We start from the raw sequence: 20107 nt of genomic DNA, 5'->3' as shown, positions 1-20107 counted from the left end.
CACTGCTGGGACGGACTGACACACCTGGGACGGACTGACAGACCTGGACGGACTGACACACCTGGACAGACTGACACAGCTGGGAGGGGCTAAAACACCTGGGGTGGACTGACACTCCTGGACAGACTGACACACCTGGACAGACTGACACTGCTGGGAGCGGCTGAAACGGCTGGGACAGACTGACACAGCTGGGAGGGACTGACACACCTTGGAGGGACTGACACAGCTTGACAGACTGACACACCTTGGAGGGACTGACAGACCTGGGACGGACTGACACACCTGGGACGGACTGACAGACCTGGGACAGAATGACAGACCTGGGGCAGACTGACACACCTGGGATGGACTGACACACGTGGTGGCACTGACACACCTGGACAGACTGACACGCCTGCTAGGACAGAGTGACGCACCTGGAGGGGACTGACCGACCTGGGGCAGACTGACACAGCTGGGAGGGGCTAAAACACCTGGGGTGGCACTGACACTCCTGGACAGACTGACACACCTGGACAGACTGACACACCTGTCTCCATCTGCCATCCTAGTCCCTGTCACCACCCAGGGCCACCATTGTCCCCATCCCCTGTCCCCAGTCCCGTTTATCCCGTTCCAGGCCCGGGATGTGTACGAGGAGGCCGTGCAGACGGTGCTGACCCCAATGTTTATCCCGGTTTATCCCGGTTTATCCCGTTCCAGGCCCGGGATGTGTACGAGGAGGCCGTGCAGACGGTGCTGACCCCAATGTTTATCCCGGTTTATCCCGGTTTATCCCGTTCCAGGCCCGGGATGTCTATGAGGAGGCCGTGCAGACGGTGATGACGGTGCGGGATTTCACGCAGGTGTTCGACAGCTACGCGCGCTTCGAGGAGAGCGTCATCGCCGCGCTGCTGGACACGCAGGCACAGCTGGGACAGGGCCAGGACGGTGAGGGGACACCCCAAAAACGGGCTGGGAACCCCAAAAATGGGCAGGGAACCCCAAAACCAGGCAGGGCACCCCAAAAATGGGCAGGGAGCCCCAAAAACGGGCAGGGAACACCGAAAACGGGCAGGGAACCCCAAAACCAGGCAGGGAACTCCAAAAATGGGCAGGGAACCCCAAAAACGGGCAGGGACAGCTGGGCCACAGACAGGATGGTGAGGGGCACCCCAAAAATGGACAGGGAACCCCAAAAACGGGCAGGGAACACCAAAAACGGTCAGGGAACACCGAAAATGGGCAGGGAACCCCAAAAATGGGCAGAGTACCCCAAAAATGGGCAGGGACAGCTGGGCCACGGCCAGGGCGGTGAGAGCCGAGGGACCCCGAAATTGGGGAGGGGACCCCAAAACTGGGCAGGGGACCCCAAAACTGAGCAGGGCACCCCAAAAAAGGGCAGGGAACCCCAAAAACGGGCAGGGAACCACAAAAACGGGCAGGGCACCCCAAAAATGGGCAGGGAGCCCCAGAAATGGGTAGGGAACCCCAAAAATGGGGGGGACCCCAAAAACGGGCAGGGAACTCCAAAAATGGGCAGGGAACCCCAAAAACGAGCAGGGACAGCTGGGCCATGGCCAGGATGGTGAGAGGGCACCCTAAAAATGGGCCGGGAACCCCAAAAACGGGCAGGGAGCCCCAAAAATGGGCAGGGAACCCCAAAAATGGGCAGGGAACCCCAAAAATGGACAAACACAGGCAGGGCACCCCGAAAACGGACAGGGCATCCCAAAAATGGACCGGGAACCCCAAAAACAGGCAGGGAACCCCCAAAAATGGATAGGGCATCCCAAAACCAGGCAAGGAACTCCAAAAGAAGGCAGGGGACCCCAAAAACGGGCAGGGACAGCTGGGCCACAGGCAGGATGGTGAGGGGCACCCCAAAAACGGGCAGGGAACCCCAAAAACGGGCAGGGAACCCCAAAAACGGGCAGGGACAGCTGGGCCACGGCCAGGACGGTGAGGGCACCCCAAAAACAGGGAGGGAACCCCAAAAATGGGCAGGGAGCCCCAAAAACGGGCAGGCACAGCTGGGCCACGGCCAGGACGGTGAGGGGCACCCCAAAAACGGGCAGGGAGCCCCAGAAATGGGCAGGGAACCCCAAAAATGGACAAACACAGGCAGGGAACAGCGAAAACGGGCAGGGCACCCCAGAAACAGGCAGGGAATACCAGAAATGGGCAGGGCACCCCAAAAATGGGCAGGGAACCCCTAAAATGGGCAGGGCACCCCAAAGATGGGCAGGGAACACCAAAAATGGGCGAGGGACCCTAAAAATGGGCAGTGCACCCCAGTAATGGGCAGGGAACCCCAAAAACGGGCAGGGAACCCCAAAAACGGGCAGGGAACCCCAAGAATGGACAGGGCACCCAAAAACGGGGAACCCCAAAAATGGACAGGCACAGCTGGGCCACAGCCAGGGCAGTGAGAGCAGCGGGACCCCAAAACTGGGGAGAGGACCCCAAAACTGGGCAGGGGACCCCAAAACTGAGCAGGGAACCCCAAAAACGGGCAGGGAACCCCAAAAACGGGCAGGGAACCCCAAGAATGGACAGGGCACCCCAAAAACGGGGAACCCCAAAAATGGACAGGCACAGCTGGGCCAGGGCGGTGAGGGGCACCCCAAAATCTGGGCAGGGGACCCTAGAAACGGGCAGGGAACCTCAAAAATGGTCAGGGAACACCGAAAACGGGCAGGGCACCCCAAAAATGGGCAGAGTACCCCAAAAACGGGCAGGGCACCCCAAACCCCGGCCAGCCTGGTGGGTCAGGGGCACCCCAAAAACGGGGGGGGACCCTAAAAACAGGGGTGACCCCAGAACTGGGCAGGGCTCCCAGAACGGCAGGAGGAACCCTCGGCCTGGGGTGGCCCCATGTCCTGTGTGACCCCGTGTCACCCTGTGTCACCCCTGTCCCCCGTGTCCCCATGTCCTGTGTGACACTGTGTGACCCCTGTGTCACCCTGTGTCACCCCTGTCCCCATGTCCTGTGTGACACTGTGTGACCCCTGTGTCACCCTGTGTCACCCCTGTCCCCATGTCCTGTGTGACACTGTGTGACCCCTGTGTCACCCTGTGTCACCCCTGCCCCCATGTCCTGTGTGAAACTGTGTGACCCCTGTGTCACCGTGTCACCATTGTCACCCCGGTGTCCCCATGTCCTGTGTGACACTGTGTGACCCCTGTGTCACCCTGTGTCACCCCTGTCCCCATGTCCTGTGTGACACTGTGTGACCCCTGTGTCACCCTGTGTCATCCCTGTCCCCATGTCCTGTGTGACACTGTGTGACCCCTGTGTCACCCTGTGTCACCCCTGTCCCCATGTCCTGTGTGACACTGTGTGACCCCTGTGTCACCCTCTGTCACCATTGTCACCCCCGTGTCCTCACAGAGGAAGTGGAGCTGGAGCTGCGGCTGATGGCGCTGTCCCTGTGTCCCCATGTCCCCTATGACCCCGTGTCACCCTGTGTGACCCTGTGTCCCCTCTCTGTCCCCTGTCCCCGCAGAGGAGGTGGAGCTGGAGCTGCGGCTGGCGCGGTTCGAGCGGCTGATGGCGCTGTCCCTGTGTCCCCATGTCCCCTATGACCCTGTGTGACCCTGTGTGACTCTGTGTCCCCTCTGTGTCCCCTGTCCCCGCAGAGGAGGTGGAGCTGGAGCTGCGGCTGGCGCGCTTCGAGCGGCTGATGGCGCTGTGCCCGCACTGTCCCTGTGTCCCCGCTCTGTCCCCATGTCCCCACGCTGTCCCCATGTCCCCTATGACCCTGTGTGACCCTGTGTCACCCTTGTCACCCTTGTCACCCCCTGTCCCCGCAGAGGAGGTGGAGCTGGAGCTGCGGCTGGCGCGCTTCGAGCGGCTGATGGCGCGGCGGCCGCTGCTGCTGAACAGCGTGCTGCTGCGCCAGAACCCGCACAACGTGCACGAGTGGCACAAGAGGGTGGCACTGCACCAGGGACAGCCCGACAAGGTCAGGGGACACCGCGGGGACAATGGGGACACGCTGGGGGGGAGGGGGGACAGGCTGGCTGGGCGGAGGGGACGCCTCACCTGGGGGTGATGGGGTGCGTGGGCTGGGGACTTGGGTGGTGGAGTTGGGTCACCCCTGTCCCCTTGTGTGCCCCGGTGTCCCCCCCATGTCCCTCTGTGTCCCCAGTGTCCCCTGGCTGTTGCCATTGTCCCCAGTGTCCCCATGCCTCCAGTGTCCCCCATGTCCCCAGTGTCCCCTGACTGTTCCCTGCTCTCCCCTGACTGACCCCAATGTCACCTGACTGTCCCTGCTGTCCCCTAGCTGTCCCCATTTCCCCTGGCTGTCCCAGCTGTCCCCAATGTCACCTGACTGTCCTCGGTGCCCCCTGGCTGTCCCTGTGTCCCCTGCTGTGCCCTGGCTGTCCCCAGTGTCCCCTGACTGTCCCCATGTCACCTGACTGTCCCTGCTGTGCCCAGGCTGTCCCCATGTCCCCTGGCTGTCCCCATGTCCCCTGACTGTCCCCTGGGTGTCCCCAGTGTCCCCTGACTGTCCCCATGTCCCCTGTCTGTCCCTTGGGTGTCCCAGTGTCCCCTGACTGTCCCCAGTGTCCCCTGACTGTCCCCAATGTCCCCTGACTGTCCCTGTCTGTCCCAGATCATCCAGACCTTCACAGAGGCCGTGCGCACGGTGGATCCCCAGTGTCCCCAATGTCCCCTGGGTATCCCCAGTGTCCCCTGGGTGTCCCCTGGCTGTCCCCCTGTCCCCTGACTGTCCCCATGTCCCTGTCTGTCTGTCCCAGATCATCCAGACCTTCACGGAGGCCGTGCGCACGGTGGATCCCCAGTGTCCCCTGACTGTCCCCAGTGTCCCCATGTCCCCTGGCTGTCCCAGTGTCCCCTGACTGTCCCCATGTCCCTGTCTGTCTGTCCCAGATCATCCAGACCTTCACGGAGGCCGTGCGCACGGTGGATCCCCAGCGCGCCACCGGCCGTCCCCACGAGCTCTGGGTGGCCTTCGCGCGCTTCTACGAGGACAACGGCCAGCTGGACGACGTGAGCGGGCACCCCCCACCCACCTGGCACCTCCCCCCACCCACCTGGCACCCCCCACCCACCTGGGGCACCCAAACCCACCTGGGGTACCCCCAAACCCACCTGGGGCACCCCCTGACCCACCTGGCACCTCCCCCACCCACCTGGCACCCCCCACCCACCTGGGGCACCCCCAGACCCACCTGGGGCACCCCCTGACCCACCGGGGCACCCCCCGCAGACCCACCATGGCACCCCCCACCCACCTGGGGCACCCAAACCCACCTGGGGCACCCCCAACCCCATGGGCACCCCCAAACCCACCTGGCACCCCCCCCACCCACCTGGGGCACCCAAACCCACCTGGGGCACCTCCCCGACCCGCCTGGCACCACCCCAGACCCACCTGGCACCCCCCCCACCCACCTGGCACCCCCAGACCCACCTGGCACCCCCCACCCACCTGGGTCACCCCCAGACCCACCTGGCACCCCCCAGACACACCTGGCACCATCCTGTCCCCAATGGTGTCCCCAGGCCAGGTCCATCCGGTCCCCAGTGTCCCCAGTGATGTCCCCAATGATGTCCCCAATGTCCCCAATGTCCCCAATGGTGTCCCCAGGCCAGGTCCATCCGGTCCCCAGTGTCCCCAGTGATGTCCCCAATGATGTCCCCAATGTCCCCAATGTCCCCAATGGTGTCCCCAGGCCAGGTCCATCCTGTCCCATGCCACCCGGGTGCGGTTCCTGTTGATGTCCCCAGTGTCCCCAGTGGTGTCCCCAATGTCCCCAATGTCCCCAGGCCAGGTCCATCCTGTCCCCAATGTCCCCAGGCCAGGTCCATCCTGTCCCGTGCCACCCGGGTGCGGTTCCTGTCGATGTCCCCAATGTCCCCAGTGATGTCCCCAATGTCCCCAGGCCAGGTCCATCCTGTCTCCAATGTCCCCAATGTCCCCAGGCCAGGTCCATCTGTCCCCAGTGTCCCCAATGTCCCCAGGCCAGGTCCATCCTGTCCCCAGTGTCCCCAATGTCCCCAATGTCCCCAGGCCAGGTCCATCCTGTCCCCAGTGTCCCCAGTGGTGTCCCCAGTGGTGTCCGCAGGCCAGGTCCATCCTGTCCCAGTGTCCCCAGTGATGTCCCCAGTGATGTCCCCAATGTCCCCAGGCCAGGTCCATCCTGTCCCCAATGTCCCCAGGCCAGGTCCATCCTGTCCCGTGCCACCCGGGTGCTGTTCCTGTCCATGTCCCCAATGTCCCCAATGTCCTCAGGCCAGGTCCATCCTGTCCCCCAATGTCCCCAATGATGTGCCCAGTGTCCCCAATGATGTCCCCAATGATGTCCCCAATGTCCCCAGGCCAGGTCCATCCTGTCCCAGTGATGTCTCAATGTCCCCAGGCCAGGTCCATCCTGTCCGTGCCACCGGGGTGCGGTTCTGGTCCATGTCCCCAATGTCCTCAGTGTCCCCAAGTCCCCAATGGTGTCCCAGGCCAGGTCCATCCTGTCCCAGGTCCCAATGTCCCCAATGGTGTCCCCAGGCCAGGTCCATCTGTCCCAGTGTCCCCAATGTCCCCAATGGTGTCCCCAGGCCAGGTCCATCCTGTCCCGTGCCAGCCGGGTGCGGTTCCTGTCGATGTCCCCAATGTCCCCAATGTCCCCAGGCCAGGTCCATCCTGTCCCCAATGTCCCCAATGTCCCCAGGCCAGGTCCATCCTGTCCTCAGTGTCCCCAATGTCCCCAATGTCCCCAGGCCAGGTCCATCCTGTCCCGTGCCACCCGGGTGCGGTTCCTGTCCATGTCCCCAATGTCCCCAGTGTCCCCAGTGTCCCCAATGGTGTCCCCAGGCCAGGTCCATCCTGTCCCCAGTGTCCCCAATGTCCCCAATGGTGTCCCCAGGCCAGGTCCATCCTGTCCCCAGTGTCCCCAATGTCCCCAATGGTGTCCCCAGGCCAGGTCCATCCTGTCCCCAGTGTCCCCAATGTCCCCAATGGTGTCCCCAGGCCAGGTCCATCCTGTCCCGTGCCACCCGGGTGCGGTTCCTGTCGATGTCCCCAATGTCCCCAGGCCAGGTCCATCCTGTCCCCAATGTCCCCAATGTCCCCAGGCCAGGTCCATCCTGTCCCCAGTGTCCCCAATGTCCCCAATGGTGTCCCCAGGCCAGGTCCATCCTGTCCCGTGCCACCCGGGTGCGGTTCCGCCGTGTCGAGGACCTGGCCGCCATCTGGTGCGAGTTTGGGGAGCTGGAGCTGCGCCACCAGCGCCACCAGGAGGCGCTGGCCGTGCTGAGGGTGAGGGGCACCCCAAAACGGGCACCAGGAAATGGGGCACCCCAAAACGGGCACCAGGAAATGGGGCACCCCAAAACGGGCACCGGGAAATTGGGGCACCCCAAAATGGGCACCAGGAAATGGGGCACCCCAAATGGGCACCGGGAAATGGGGCACCCCAAAATGGGCACCGGGAAATTGGGGCACCCCCAAACGGGCACTGGGAAATTGGGCACCCCAAAAACGGGCACCAAAACCAGGGAACCCCCAAAAACGGGCACCCTGAAAATGGGGCACCCCAAAAATGGGGGGACCTTGAAAATGGGGCACCCCAAAAACGGGCACCCTGAAATTGGGCACCCCAAAATGGGCACCAAAACCAGGGATCCCCCCCCAAAAACGGGCACCCTGAAAATGGGGCACCCTGAAAATTGGGGCACCCCAAAAATGGGCACCCTGAAAATGGGGCACCCCAAAAACAGAGGGACCCTGAAATTAGGGCACCCCAAATGGGCACCAAAACCAGGGAACCCCCCAAAAATGGGCACCCCGAAAACAGAGGGATCATGAAATTGGGGCACCCCAAAAATGGGGGGACCTTGAAAATGGGGCACCCCAAAAATGGGGGATCCTGAAAATTTGGCACCCTGAAAATGGGGGCACCCTGAAAATGGGGGCACCCCAAAAAGGGGGGCACTCCAAAAACGGGCACATGAAAATGGGGTACCCCAAAAACGAGGAGACCCTGAAAATGGGAGCCATAAAATGGGGCACCCCAAAAATGGGGGCACCCTGAAAATGGGGCACCCCAAAAATGGGGGCACCCTGAAAATGGGGCACCCCAAAAATGGGGCACCCCAAAAACGGAGGGACCCTGAAAATGGGGCACCCCAAATGGGCACCAAAACCAGGGAACCCCCAAAAACGGGCACCCCGAAAACAGAGGGATCATGAAAATGGGGCACCCCAAAAACGGGCAGCCGCTGAATGAAATTGGGCACCCCAAAAATGGGGGCACCATGAAAATGGGGAACCCCAAAATGGGGGGCACCCCTGAAATGGAGGCACCCCACAACGGGGGCACCATGACAACTGGGCTACCCCAAAAAAATGGGGCAAAGGGCGGGGACATAATGAAAAATGGGGAACCCCAAACCGGGCACCCGGAAAATGGGGACCCCACCCGAAAAATGGGAATCCTGAAAATGGGACCCCGAAAAACGGGAGAGACCCTGAAAATGGGGAGCCTAAAAATGGGGGGCACCCCAAAAATGCGGGCGGCACCTAGAAAAAATTGGTCCATCCCTGAAATGGGGGGGCGGGACCCCAAAAAAAAATGGGGGGACCGTTGTAAATGGGGCACCCAAAAAACAGGGGATCTGAAATTTGGAGCCCCAAAAAAAGGGCACCATGAAAATGGGGGACTCCCAAATGGGGGGACCCCAAACTTGAGAGCCCCCAAAACATTGAAAAACCCAAAAAGGGGGAGAACACCAAAACACGGGAAAACCCCAAGAAGCACGGGGGGGGAGGGGGGGGAAGGGTTGGGGGGCATTGTGGGGAGCCCGTTTCCCCAGTTGTTCCCCGTTGGTCATCCACATTTGGGCCCACGTGACCATTGTTCTTCCTTTGCCCCCAGGGGGCCAAGTGGGCGCGGTGTGCTGCCAGGGGGGACCGGGCCCGGCCGGGGCCAAGCTGGGCGCCACGGGGCCCGCAGGGGCGTCCGCGGGAGAAAAATGGGGCAAACGGGGGGCCTGGGGTGCCAGGGGGAACCGGGGCCCCCGAGGGGACCCACCTGGCCTCACATGGGGTGACACGTGGAAGGGGAACAAGTGCCAAGGGGGGGACAGGGGGGACAGGGCCCAAGGGGGGTCGGGCACCGGGGGCCCGCGCCATACAAGGGGGGAAACACGGGGGGGCAGGGAAAAACAGGGGACGGGGGCCAAGGGGCCCGGGGCCCGGGGTGCCAAAGGCGAACCAAGGGGAGCTGTGGGGGGGGCCCCTCGGGGACGCAAAGGGGCTCCCTTGGGTTCCCAGGGTGCCCACGGCGACCCAGTGTCCCCGGCCCCAAGGGGTGGCAGAAGGGGGGGCCCCGCCCCCCACGGGGGGGGGCCCACCCGGGGGCACGACGCGGGGGGGGCCGGCGGGGGCGCCGGGGGGCAGCAAGGGGGACACGGGGCGGACCCGGAGGGAGAACACACAGGGCCGCCAGGGGGCCCCAAGGGGCCCACTAGGGGCCACTGGGCCCCAGCCCCCAGGGTGACACACGTTCCCATTTCCCCTGGTCCGCTGTTGGCCCAAATTTCCCTTCGTTCCAATTCCCCATGGGCCCCAGGTCCACGGGGTTTGGAAACCAGGGCACCGGGGGGGGTTTGGTTGTGGACCACCCCGTGCCCCTGGGGGCCGCGGGGGCCCCAGTTTGGCACCCCAGTGCCCTGTGGAATCCAAGTGTCCCCCAGTGTTACTAGTTTCCCCCCTGTTTACCAATTTTTCCCCGGGGGTGGCCAAAGGTGCCCACAGTTCCCCCTTGGCCAAGATTCCCCCATGCCCCAGGGCACCAGGCAGGGGGGGCCCAAGGGCACCCATAGGGGACCGAAAGGAGCCCTCCAGTGGGGCCCCAGGGCCCCAAGGGGACTCCCAGGGCCCCCCAGGGCCACCAGGCAAGGGGCACCAGTGGACCCAGGGGGCCCAGGGTACCATGCGAGGGCCACAAGGCACAAAGATGTCCGCGGTCGGGGCCCCAGGTTGCCCCACCAGGGGAAAAAGGCGCAAAAAGGGCCCGGGGGGATACAAAGGGGCCACAGGGACCCCCAGGGAACGTGGGGCAAATAGGTCCCACCCAGGCAGCGCGGTGGAGGGCCCCCATGGGCCATCAGGCAATGTCCGGGGGTGCCCCAGGCCAAAGTGGACCAGGGGCACAAGTCCCAAAGGGGCAACAGGTGGGTCGGGGCGGGGGGGGGGTGGGGGGGGGGGGGGGGCACCCAGGGAACCCCAGGTGGAACAAAGCACAACCTGGTACCAATTGGCCCCATGTGCCCCAAGTTTGCCCTGGCTGGACACACATGCCACCAGGTCACAGCCCCCCAGGGGCACCAAGGGACCCGGGGGGCCCAGGCCCCAAGGGGACACATATACACAAGGGCCCCGGGGGGAACAAAGGACCCATGGTCCCCAAGGGAAAAGGACAGGAAAAGTGGGACCACAAAGGGCTGGGACAACAGGGGCCCATGTGCCCCAGGGAGGAAAGGGGGGCCAATTTGACAATCGACCACCATAGGGGACAAGGGGGGGAAAAATGCCCCCATTTTCCCCATTTCCCCCATTCCCCCAGTTCCCCTTTTTTTCTTTTTTTTTCCCCATTCCCCCGCTTTCCCCGGTTTCCCCCCCATTCCCCTTTCCCCATATTGTCCCTCCCCGTTTTTCCCCAATTTTCCCCCCCCTTTTTTTTTCTCCATGTTGCCCCCGTTTTTCCCCCAGAAAGCCACGGCTCTCCCGTCCCGCCGGGCCGAGTACTTCGACAGCTCGGAGCCCGTGCAGAACCGGCTCTACAAGAACCTGCGGGTGTGGGCCATGCTGGCCGACCTGGAGGAGAGCCTGGGCACCTTCCAGGTGGGCACGCACCTGGGGACACACCTGGGCAGGGACACACCTGGGGACACACCTGGGCACCTGGGGACACACCTGGGGACACACCTGGGGACACACCTGGGGACACGCAGGGATGGGTGTGGGCCATGCTGGCCGACCTGGAGGAGAGCCTGGGCACCTTCCAGGTGGGCACCTGGGCACCTCGGGGACACACCTGGGCAGGGACACACCTGGGGGTACCTAGAGACACACCTTGGGGCACCTGGCTACACCTGGGGACAGCTGGGGGACACCTAGGGACATTGGGGTGGGCATGGGGGACACCGGGCTGGGTGTGGGGGACACCTGGGTGACCTCAGGGGACACCTGGGGACACTGCTGGGTGTGGGGGACACCTGGGTGGCCTCAGGGGACACCTGGGGACACTGCTGGGTGTGGGGCACACCTCGGTGGCCTCAGGGGACACCTGGGGACACTGCTGGGTGTGGGGCACACCTGGGTGGCCTCAGGGGACACCTGGGGACACTGCTGGGTGTGGGGTTGGCGTGGGGACATCGTGTGCCCATCCCCCCACAGACAGCGCTGTGACCCCATGGCGGGGGGGGGGATGGGCGTGGCTGTGACCTTGCTGTCCCCTGTCCTTGTGTCCCTGTCCCCATGTCCACTCTGTTCCCTGTCCCTGTGTCTCCATCCTTGTCCCCTCTGTGTCCCTGTCCCCATCCCTGTCACTCTGTCCCTATCCTTGTCCCCTGTGTCCCCATGTCCCTGTCCCTGTGTCTCCTACTCTGTCCCCATCCCTGTCCCCATCCCCATACCTGTCCCTGTCCCCGTCCCTCTGTCCCTGTCCCCATCCCCATACCTGTCCCTGTGCCTGTGACCCCATCTCTGTCCCTGGCCCCCTGGTGTTCCCTTGTGTCCCCTGGTGTCCCTGTCCCCTGATGTCCCCTCTGTCCATGTCCCCCGTCCCCATGTCCCTGTCCCCTGGTGTCCCCTCTGTCCATGTCCCTGTCAATGTCCCTGTTCCCTGGTGTCCCCTCTGTCCCCTGATGTCCCCTCTGTCCATGTCCCTGTCCCCTAATGTCCCTGTTCCCTGTCCCCTCTGTCCCCTGGTGTCCCCTCTGTCCCTGTCCCCTCTGTCCCCGTCCCCTGGTGTCCCCCCTGTCCCCTGGTGTCCCCCCTGTCCCCTGGTGTCCCCGGTGTCCCCTGTCCCCAGTCCACCCGCAGTGTGTACGAGCGCATCCTGGACCTGCGCATCGCCACCCCCCAGATCATCATCAACTACGCCCTGCTGCTGGAGGAGCACGGCCGCTTCGAGGACAGCTTCAAGGTGACACTGGGGACACTGGGGACACGGCAGGGACAATGGGGACACGGCAGAGTCACTGCATGGGCAGCTGGAGATGGATAGGGACAGCTGGGGGACACTGCAGGGACAGCTGGGGGGAGCTGGAGGAGCACGGCCGCTTCGAGGACAGCTTCAAGGTGACACTGGGGACACTGCAGGGACACTGGGGACACGGCAGGGACGCTGCAGGGACACTGGGGACACTGCAGGGACACCTGGGAGCAGCTAGGAGAGATGGAGACACTACAGGGACACCTGGGGACAGCTTCAAGGGGACACTGCAGGGACAGCCCAGCACAGCAGGGGGATGGGGGGCACCCAGGGGAGCAGCTGGGGACAGCCAGAGAGGGGTTGGGGACACCGAGAGAGGAGATGGGGACAGCCAGAGAGGGGTTGGGGACACTGAGAGAGGAGATGGGGACAGCCAGAGAGGGGTTGGGGACACTGAGAGAGGAGATGGGGACAGCCAGAGAGGGGTTGGGGACACCAAGAGAGGAGATGGGGACAGCCAGAGAGGGGTTGGGGACACCAAGAGAGGAGATGGGGACAGCCAGAGAGGGGTTGGGGACACCGAGAGAGGAGATGGGGACAGCCAGAGAGGGGTTGGGGACACCAAGAGAGGAGATGGGGACAGCCAGAGAGGGGTTGGGGACACTGAGAGAGGAGATGGGGACAGCCAGAGAGGGGTTGGGGACAGCCCATGGCTGGAGGGGTTGGGTGGGACACGCCAGGAATGTGTTGGGGACACCCCAGGAGGGAGTTGGGGACACCACAGTGACCCTGTGCTTCACAAGGATGTCCCCACGGGCACACAAGGTGTCCCTGCGTGACATTGCGCTGTTCTGGTGGTGACACCACCGTGCCAATGTCCCCATGTCCCCGTCCTCATGTCCCCTGCGCTGTTCCGGAGGTGACACCATGTCCCCATGCTGATGTCCCCACTGTCCCCATGCTGATGTCCCCAGTGTCCCCTCAGGTGTGTGAGCATGGCATCGCGCTATTCCCCTGGTGATGCTGTGTCTCCAATGTCCCCAAGCTGATGTCCCCAATGTCCCCTCGGGCCTACGAGCGTGGCATCGCGCTGTTCCGGTGGTGATGCTGTGTCCCCAGTGTCACTGTCCCCATGCTGATATCCCCAATGTCCCCACGCTGATGTCCCCAATGTCCCCTCAGGCCTACGAGCATGGCATTGCGCTGTTCCTCTGGTGATGCTGTGTCCCCAGTGTCACTGTCCCCATGCTGATGTCCCCAATGTCCCCATGCTGTGTCCCCAGTGTCCCCTCAGGCCTACGAGCATGGCATTGCACTGTTCCTCTGGTGATGCTGTGTCCCCAGTGTCCCCACGCTGATGTCCCCAATGTCCCCATGCTATGTCCCCAATGTCCCCTCAGGCCTACGAGCATGGCATTGCACTGTTCCTCTGGTGATGCTGTGTCCCCAGGGTCACTGTCCCCACGCTGATGTCCCCAATGTCCCCTCAGGCCTACGAGCGTGGCATCGCGCTGTTCCGCTGGTGATGCTGTGTCCCCAGGGTCACTGTCCCCACGCTGATGTCCCCAATGTCCCCTCAGGCCTACGAGCGTGGCATCGCGCTGTTCCGCTGGCCGCACGTCGGGGACCTGTGGCTGACGTACCTGTCCAAGTTCGTGGCCCGGTACGGCGGGCGGAAGCTGGAGCGCGCCCGGGACCTCTTCGAGCAGGCGCTGGACGGGTGCCCCCCCCAGCACGCCAAGAGTAGGGACAGGGGACAGGGGACACGGGAGGGCACTGGGGACACTGGGGGATATGGGGGGCAGTGGGGACATCGGGGGCACTGGGACATGGGGGGCACTGGGGACAGGGGGGGCCACTGGGGACACTCGGGGGGATTGGGGACATCAGGGGGATTGGGTACATGGGGGGCACTGGGGACCAGGAGGGGATTGGGGACATGGGGGGGCACTGGGGACATGGGGGGCACTGGGGACATGGAGGGGATTGGGGACATGGGGGGCACTGGGGACATGGGGGGCACTGGGGACATGGGGGATTGGGGACATGGAGAGGATTGGGGACATGGGGGCACTGGGGACATGGGGGGCACTGGGGACATCGGGGGGATTGGGGACGATGGAGGGGATTGGGACATGGGGGCACTGGGGACATCGGGGGGATTGGGGACATGGGGGGCAGTGGGGACATCGGGGGCAGTGGGACATGGGGGGCACTGGGGACACTCGGGGGATTGGGGACATGGGGGCATTGGGGACATGAAGGGGATTGGGGACATGGGGGGCACTGGGGACATGGAGGGACATTGGGGACAATGGGGGTATGGGGGACATCAGGGACATGGCGGGGGGACATTGGGGATATTGGGGACACTGGGGAAACATTGGGGGCACTGGGGACATTGTGGATGTTGGGGACATTGGGGGATATGGGGGGACACTGGGGACAGGGGGACATTGGGGACGCAGGGGACACTGGGGATATGGCAGGTAGAGGGACCAGGGGATGCCAGGACAGGTGTCCTTGTCCCTTGTCCCTGTCTGTCCCCTCACTGTCCTGTCTCTGTCCCTGTCCCTTGCTGTTCCTGCCCCTGTCCCCATGTCCCTATCCCCTGACTGTCCCCTCCCTGTCCCCCTGTCTGTCGCTGTCCCTGTCCCCTCACCCTATCCCTGTCCTTTGTCTCTGTCCCCTGTCCCTGTCCCTGTCCCCATCCCTGTCTCTGTCCCCACGTCCTTGTCCCTGTCCCTGGCTGTCCCCTCCCTGTCCCCTCCATGTCCCCCTGTCTGTCCCTGTCCCTGTCCCCAGCCATCTACCTGCTCTACGCCCGCCTGGAGGAGCAGTTTGGGCTGGCACGCCGGGCCATGGCCGTGTACGAGCGTGGCACGCGGGCAGTGCCACCCGAGCAGCAGCGCGACATGTTCCACATCTACATCCGGAGGGCAGCCGAGCTCTTCGGGGTCACCCACACCCGCCCCATCTACCAGAGAGCCATCGAGGTACCCACCTGGGCACACCTGGGCACACCTGGGCACACCTGGGCACACCTGGGCACACCTGGGGCACCTGGGACACTGAAGGGTCACCCACACATAGCTCATCTACCTGAGAGCCATTGATGTGGGCACACCTGGGCACACTGCAGGGCTGTGGGGTACCTGGGGGCTGGGGGCACTGAGGGGCACAGGTGTGTACAGCTGGTCCCAGGTGGCACAGGTGAGCACAGCCAGTCCCAGGTGGCACAGCTGGTCCCAGGTGGGCACAGGAGAGTACAGGTGGGCACTGGGAGGCACAGGTGGACACAGGTGGGCATAGGTGGGCACATCTACTCCCAGGTGGCACAGGTGAGCACATCTGGTCCCAGGTGGCACAGGTGGCACAGCCAGTCCCAGGTGGCACAGCTGGTCCCAGGTGGCACAGGTGAGCACAGCTGGTCCCAGGTGGCACAGGAGAGTACAGGTGGGGCACTGGGGGCACAGGTGTGTACAGCTGGTCCCAGGTGGGCACAGGAGAGTACAGGTGGGCACCGGGAGGCACAGGTGTGCACAGGTGACACAGCTGCTCCCAGGTGGCACAGCTGGTCCCAGGTGGCACAGCCGGTCCCAGGTGGCACAGCTGGTCCCAGGTGGCACAGGTGGCACAGCCGGTCCCAGGTGGCGCAGGTGGCACAGCCAGTCCCAGGTGGCACAGGTGGCACAGCCAGTCCATGTGGCACAGCTGGTCCCAGGTGGCACAGGTGTCACCGTCGCTGTCCCCAGGTGCTGGGTGACGACGCGGCGCGGGAGCTGTGCCTGCGCTTCGCTGACATGGAGTGCAAACTGGGGGAGGTGGATCGGGCCCGCGCCATCTACACCTACTGCTCACAGATCTGCGACCCCCGGGTGAGACTGGGGGCACTGGGAACACTGGGAGGGACTGGGGACACTGGGAGGGACTGGGGACACTGGGGACACCCACTGCTCGCAGATCTGCGACCCCCGGGTGAGACTGGGAGGGACACTGGGATGGACTGGGAGGGACTGGGGACACTGGGGACACCCACTGCTCGTAGATCTGCGACCCCTGGGTGAGACTGGGGGCACTGGGAGGGACTGGGGACACTGGGAGGGACTGGGGACACTGGGGACACCTACTGCTCGCAGATCTGCGACCCCCGGGTGAGACTGGGGACACTGGGATGGACTGGGAGGGACTGGGGACACTGGGGACACCTACTGCTCGCAGATCTGTGGCCCTTGGCTGAGGTGGCACCCGGCCAGGAGTGTCCCCAGCCTGTCCCTGTGTCCCTGCACTGTCCCCCATGTCCCTGTCCCTGTCCCCACTCTTCCAATGCCCCTCACACTGTCCGTCTGTCCCAGATCAGGGGCAGCAGTTTGAGATGCTGACCCTGTCCGTCTGTCCGTTCTGTCCGTCTGTCCATCTGTCCCAGATCAGGGGCAGTTTCTGGCAGCAGTTTGAGATGCTGACCCTGTCCGTCTGTCCGTTTGTCTGTCTGTCGCAGATCAGGGGCAGTTTCTGGCAGCAGTTTGAGATGCTGACCCTGTCCGTCTGTCTGTCTGTCTGTCTGTCGCAGATCACGGGCAGTTTCTGGCAGACCTGGCTGCAGTTTGAGATGCTGACCCTGTCCGTCTGTCTGTCTGTCTGTCTGTCGCAGATCACGGGCAGTTTCTGGCAGACGTGGAAGGAGTTTGAGATCCGCCACGGGAACGAGGACACCATCCGGGAGATGCTGCGCATCAAGCGCAGCGTCCAGGCCACCTACAACACCCAGGTGAACTTCATGGCCTCGCAGATGCTCAAGGTGTCGGGCAGCGCCACGGGCACAGGTATGGCACCACCGCGGGCACGGGGGGCACAGGTATGGCACCACAGGGGGCACGGGGGGGGCACCTGTATGGCACCACAGGGGGCACAGGGTGGGCACAGGTATGGCACCACCGCGGGCACGGGGGGGGGCACAGGTATGGCACCACAGGGGGCACGGGGGGGGCACAGGTATGGCACCACAGGGGGCACAGGGTGGGCACAGGTATGGCACCACAGGGGGCACAGGGTGGGCACAGGTATGGCACCACAGGGGCAGGGGGGGGCACAGGTATGGCACCACAGGGGGCACAGGGTGGGCACAGGTATGGCACCACAGGGGGCACGGGTGGGGCACAGGTATGGCACCACAGGGGCACGGGGGGGGGCACAGGTATGGCACCACAGGGGGCACGGGGGGGGCACAGGTATGGCACCACCAGGGGCACATGGGGGGCACAGGTATGGCACCCACAGGGGGCACGGGTGGGTGGCACAGGTATGCACCACAGGGGCACGGGGGGGGCACAGGTACTGCACAGGTATGGCACCACAGGGGGCACGGCGGGGGCGCACAGGTTATGGCACCACAGGGGGCCACGGGGGGGCAAGGTATGGCACCACCGCGGAAGGGGGCACAGGTATGGCACCACCAGGGGCACAGGTACTGCACAGGTATGGCACCACCGGGGGCACAGGTACTGCACAGGTATGGCACCACAGGGGGCACAGGTACTGCACAGGTATGGCACCACAGGGGGCACAGGGTGGGCACAGGTATGGCACCACTGGGGGCACAGGGTGGGCACAGGTATGGCACCACTGGGGGCACAGGGGGGGGCACAGGTATGGCACCACCGGGGGCACAGGGTGGGCACAGGTATGGCACCACCAGGGGCACAGGTACTGCACAGGTATGGCACCACTGGGTGCATGGGGGGGGCACAGGTACTGCACAGGTATGGCACACAGGGGCACGGTGGGCACAGGTATGGCACCACAGGGGCACGGGGTGGGCACCAGGTATGGCACCACAGGGGGCACAGGGGGCACAGGTACTGCCACACACCAGGGGCACAGGTACTGCACAGGTATGGCACCACCGGGGCACAGGTATCGCACAGGTATGGCGCACCACAGGGGCGCACAGGTACTGCACAGGTAATGGCACCACAGGGGCTCAGGGTGGGCACAGTTATGGCACCACAGGGGCACGGGGGGGGCACAGGTACCTGCACCCCCAGGGCACAGGTACTGCACAGGTATGGCACCACTGGGGGCACAGGTACTGCACAGGTATGGCACCACCAGGGGCACAGGTACTGCACAGGTATGGCACCACTGGGGGCACAGGTATGGCACCACCGCGGGCACCACGGGGGCACAGGTGAGAGGGGTACAGGTATGGCACAGGTATGGCACCATGGCGGGGGGGCACAGTGCGGGGGACCAAGTAGGGCACTGGGTGTCGCGGGTGAGGCACAGGTATGGCACCACAGTGGGCACCCCGGGGGGCACAGGTATGGCCAACAGGGGGAAATGGGGGGTCATCAGGTGAGGGCAACAGGTATGGCCCCGGGGGGGGCACAGGTGAGGGATGGGTGGAGGCTGCACAGGTACAGCACAGGGGAGGGGACATGGAGGGTACAGGTGAGGGAGGAGCCCATGGTCTGGGAGGGGCACAAGTGAGGGGGGAGGGGTGGGAACACCTTGGGGGAGGGTCCAGGTACTGTGGGGGGATCCCAGGGGAGCTGGGGGGGGTCCATGGGGGATCCTGGAGGTGCCAGGGGGGGCTCCTGGAGGTGCCAGGGGGTCTTGGAGGTGCCAGGGGGGGCTCCTGGAGGTGCCAGGGGGGATCCTGGAGGTGCCAGGGGGTCCTGGAGGTGCCAGGGGTGGTCCTGGAGGTGCCAGGGGGGGCTCCTGGAGGTGCCAGGGGGGGTCCTGGAGGTGCCAGGGGGGGTTCTGGGCTCTATGGGGGTTCCATGGGGGGTCCTGGGGGAGCAGTGGGGGGGTCTCAGGGGTCAGGATGGGGGTCCCAGGGGAGGTCCCGAGCCCCCTGACCCCCCCGGTGCCCGCAGTGTCGGACCTGGCCCCGGGGCAGAGCGGGCTGGACGAGATGAAGCTGCTGGAGCAGCGCGCCGAGGCGCTGGCGGCCGAGGCCCAGCGGGACACGCCCCGCCCCGCCCAGCAGGTGCTGTTCGTCAGGTGAGCCACGCCCACCGACACACCCACCTCTCACTGCCACGCCCACTGACACACCCACCTCTCACTGACACACCCACCTCTCACTGACACACCCACTGACACACCCACCCTGCCTGCCACGCCCACTGCCACGCCCACTGACACACCCACCTATCCCTGACACACCCACCCTGCCCAACCCACCCTACAGGTGCTGTTTGTCAGGTGAGCCACACCCACTGCCACACCCTGCACTGACACACCCGCCTATCCCTGACACACCTACCTATCCCTGCCACGCCCACTGCCACACCCTGCACTGACGCACCCACCTATCCCTGACATGCCCACTGCCACACCCACTGTCACACCCACTGCCACACCCACCTATCCCTGACACGCCCACCCCACCCTACAGGTGCTGTTCATCAGGTGAGCCACGCCCACTGCCACACCCACCTATCCCTGACACACCCACAGCCACGCCCACCTCAGCCACACCTACTTCGCTCTGCCACACCCACCTCACTGCCACGCCCATTGCCACACCCAGCTTGCCCAGCCACGCCCACCTCAGCCACACCCACTCTGTACAGCCACACCCCCTTCCCTCCAAGCCCCTCCCCATGGGTGGGGGGTCCCTGGGTGATTCTGGGGGTCTCTGGGTGCCCCCCATGAATGGCTGCTCTTGGGGGGTCCCGGTGCTGATCTGGGGTCTCTGGGTGACTTTGGGGGTCCCCAGGTGACTTTTGGGGGGTCCTCAGGTGGTGCTGATGTGGGGGTGATGTTGGGGCTCCCTGGGTGATTCTGGGGGTCTCTGGTTCTGCTTTGGGGTCCCCAGTGCCGATTTTGGGGTCCCTGGGTGATCTGGGGTCTCTGGGTGCTGATTTTGGGGTGTCCCTGTCTCTGTTTCTAATTTTGGGCTGTTCCTGTTTGTGATCTGGGGTCTCTGGTT

General features: G+C 64.4%; 2 protein-coding genes and 1 long non-coding RNA gene across 4 annotated transcripts in view; 2 read left to right on the top strand and 1 right to left on the bottom strand.

The window, feature by feature from the left end:
• Positions 1-542, bottom strand: part of LOC127060718 (formin-2-like) — a 2301-nt gene extending 1759 nt beyond the window's left edge. The window contains exon 1 of the mRNA XM_050984780.1: positions 533-542. Coding sequence (XP_050840737.1) covers positions 533-542 — 10 coding nt within the window. The remainder of the gene's footprint in view (positions 1-532) is intronic.
• Positions 543-668: 126 nt separating this feature from the next.
• Positions 669-19705, top strand: XAB2 (XPA binding protein 2; the record flags this gene model as incomplete). The annotated part of the gene is made up of 11 exons (XM_050984117.1): positions 669-933; positions 3799-3950; positions 4883-5002; positions 7134-7265; positions 10722-10853; positions 12046-12159; positions 13749-13911; positions 14974-15164; positions 15924-16046; positions 16820-16991; positions 19047-19705. Coding segments are annotated over 11 exons (1695 nt in total), but the record flags the coding sequence as incomplete, so codon positions are not given.
• LOC127060563 (uncharacterized) lies at positions 17167-17936 on the top strand. Of its 2 annotated transcripts, XR_007779776.1 has the most exons (4): positions 17201-17228; positions 17261-17294; positions 17667-17711; positions 17883-17936. It is a non-coding gene; the product is annotated as an uncharacterized LOC127060563 (long non-coding RNA). The 2 variants fall into 2 exon arrangements; XR_007779777.1 differs by lacking the exon at positions 17261-17294 and having other exon boundaries at positions 17167-17228.
• Positions 19706-20107: the final 402 nt, after the last annotated feature.

This window comes from Serinus canaria, chromosome 25 (assembly GCF_022539315.1).
Source record: "Serinus canaria isolate serCan28SL12 chromosome 25, serCan2020, whole genome shotgun sequence".
Lineage (NCBI taxonomy): Eukaryota > Metazoa > Chordata > Aves > Passeriformes > Fringillidae > Serinus > Serinus canaria.
Note: the sequence above shows the minus strand (reverse complement) of the source record. Positions and strands in the feature narration are given on the sequence as shown.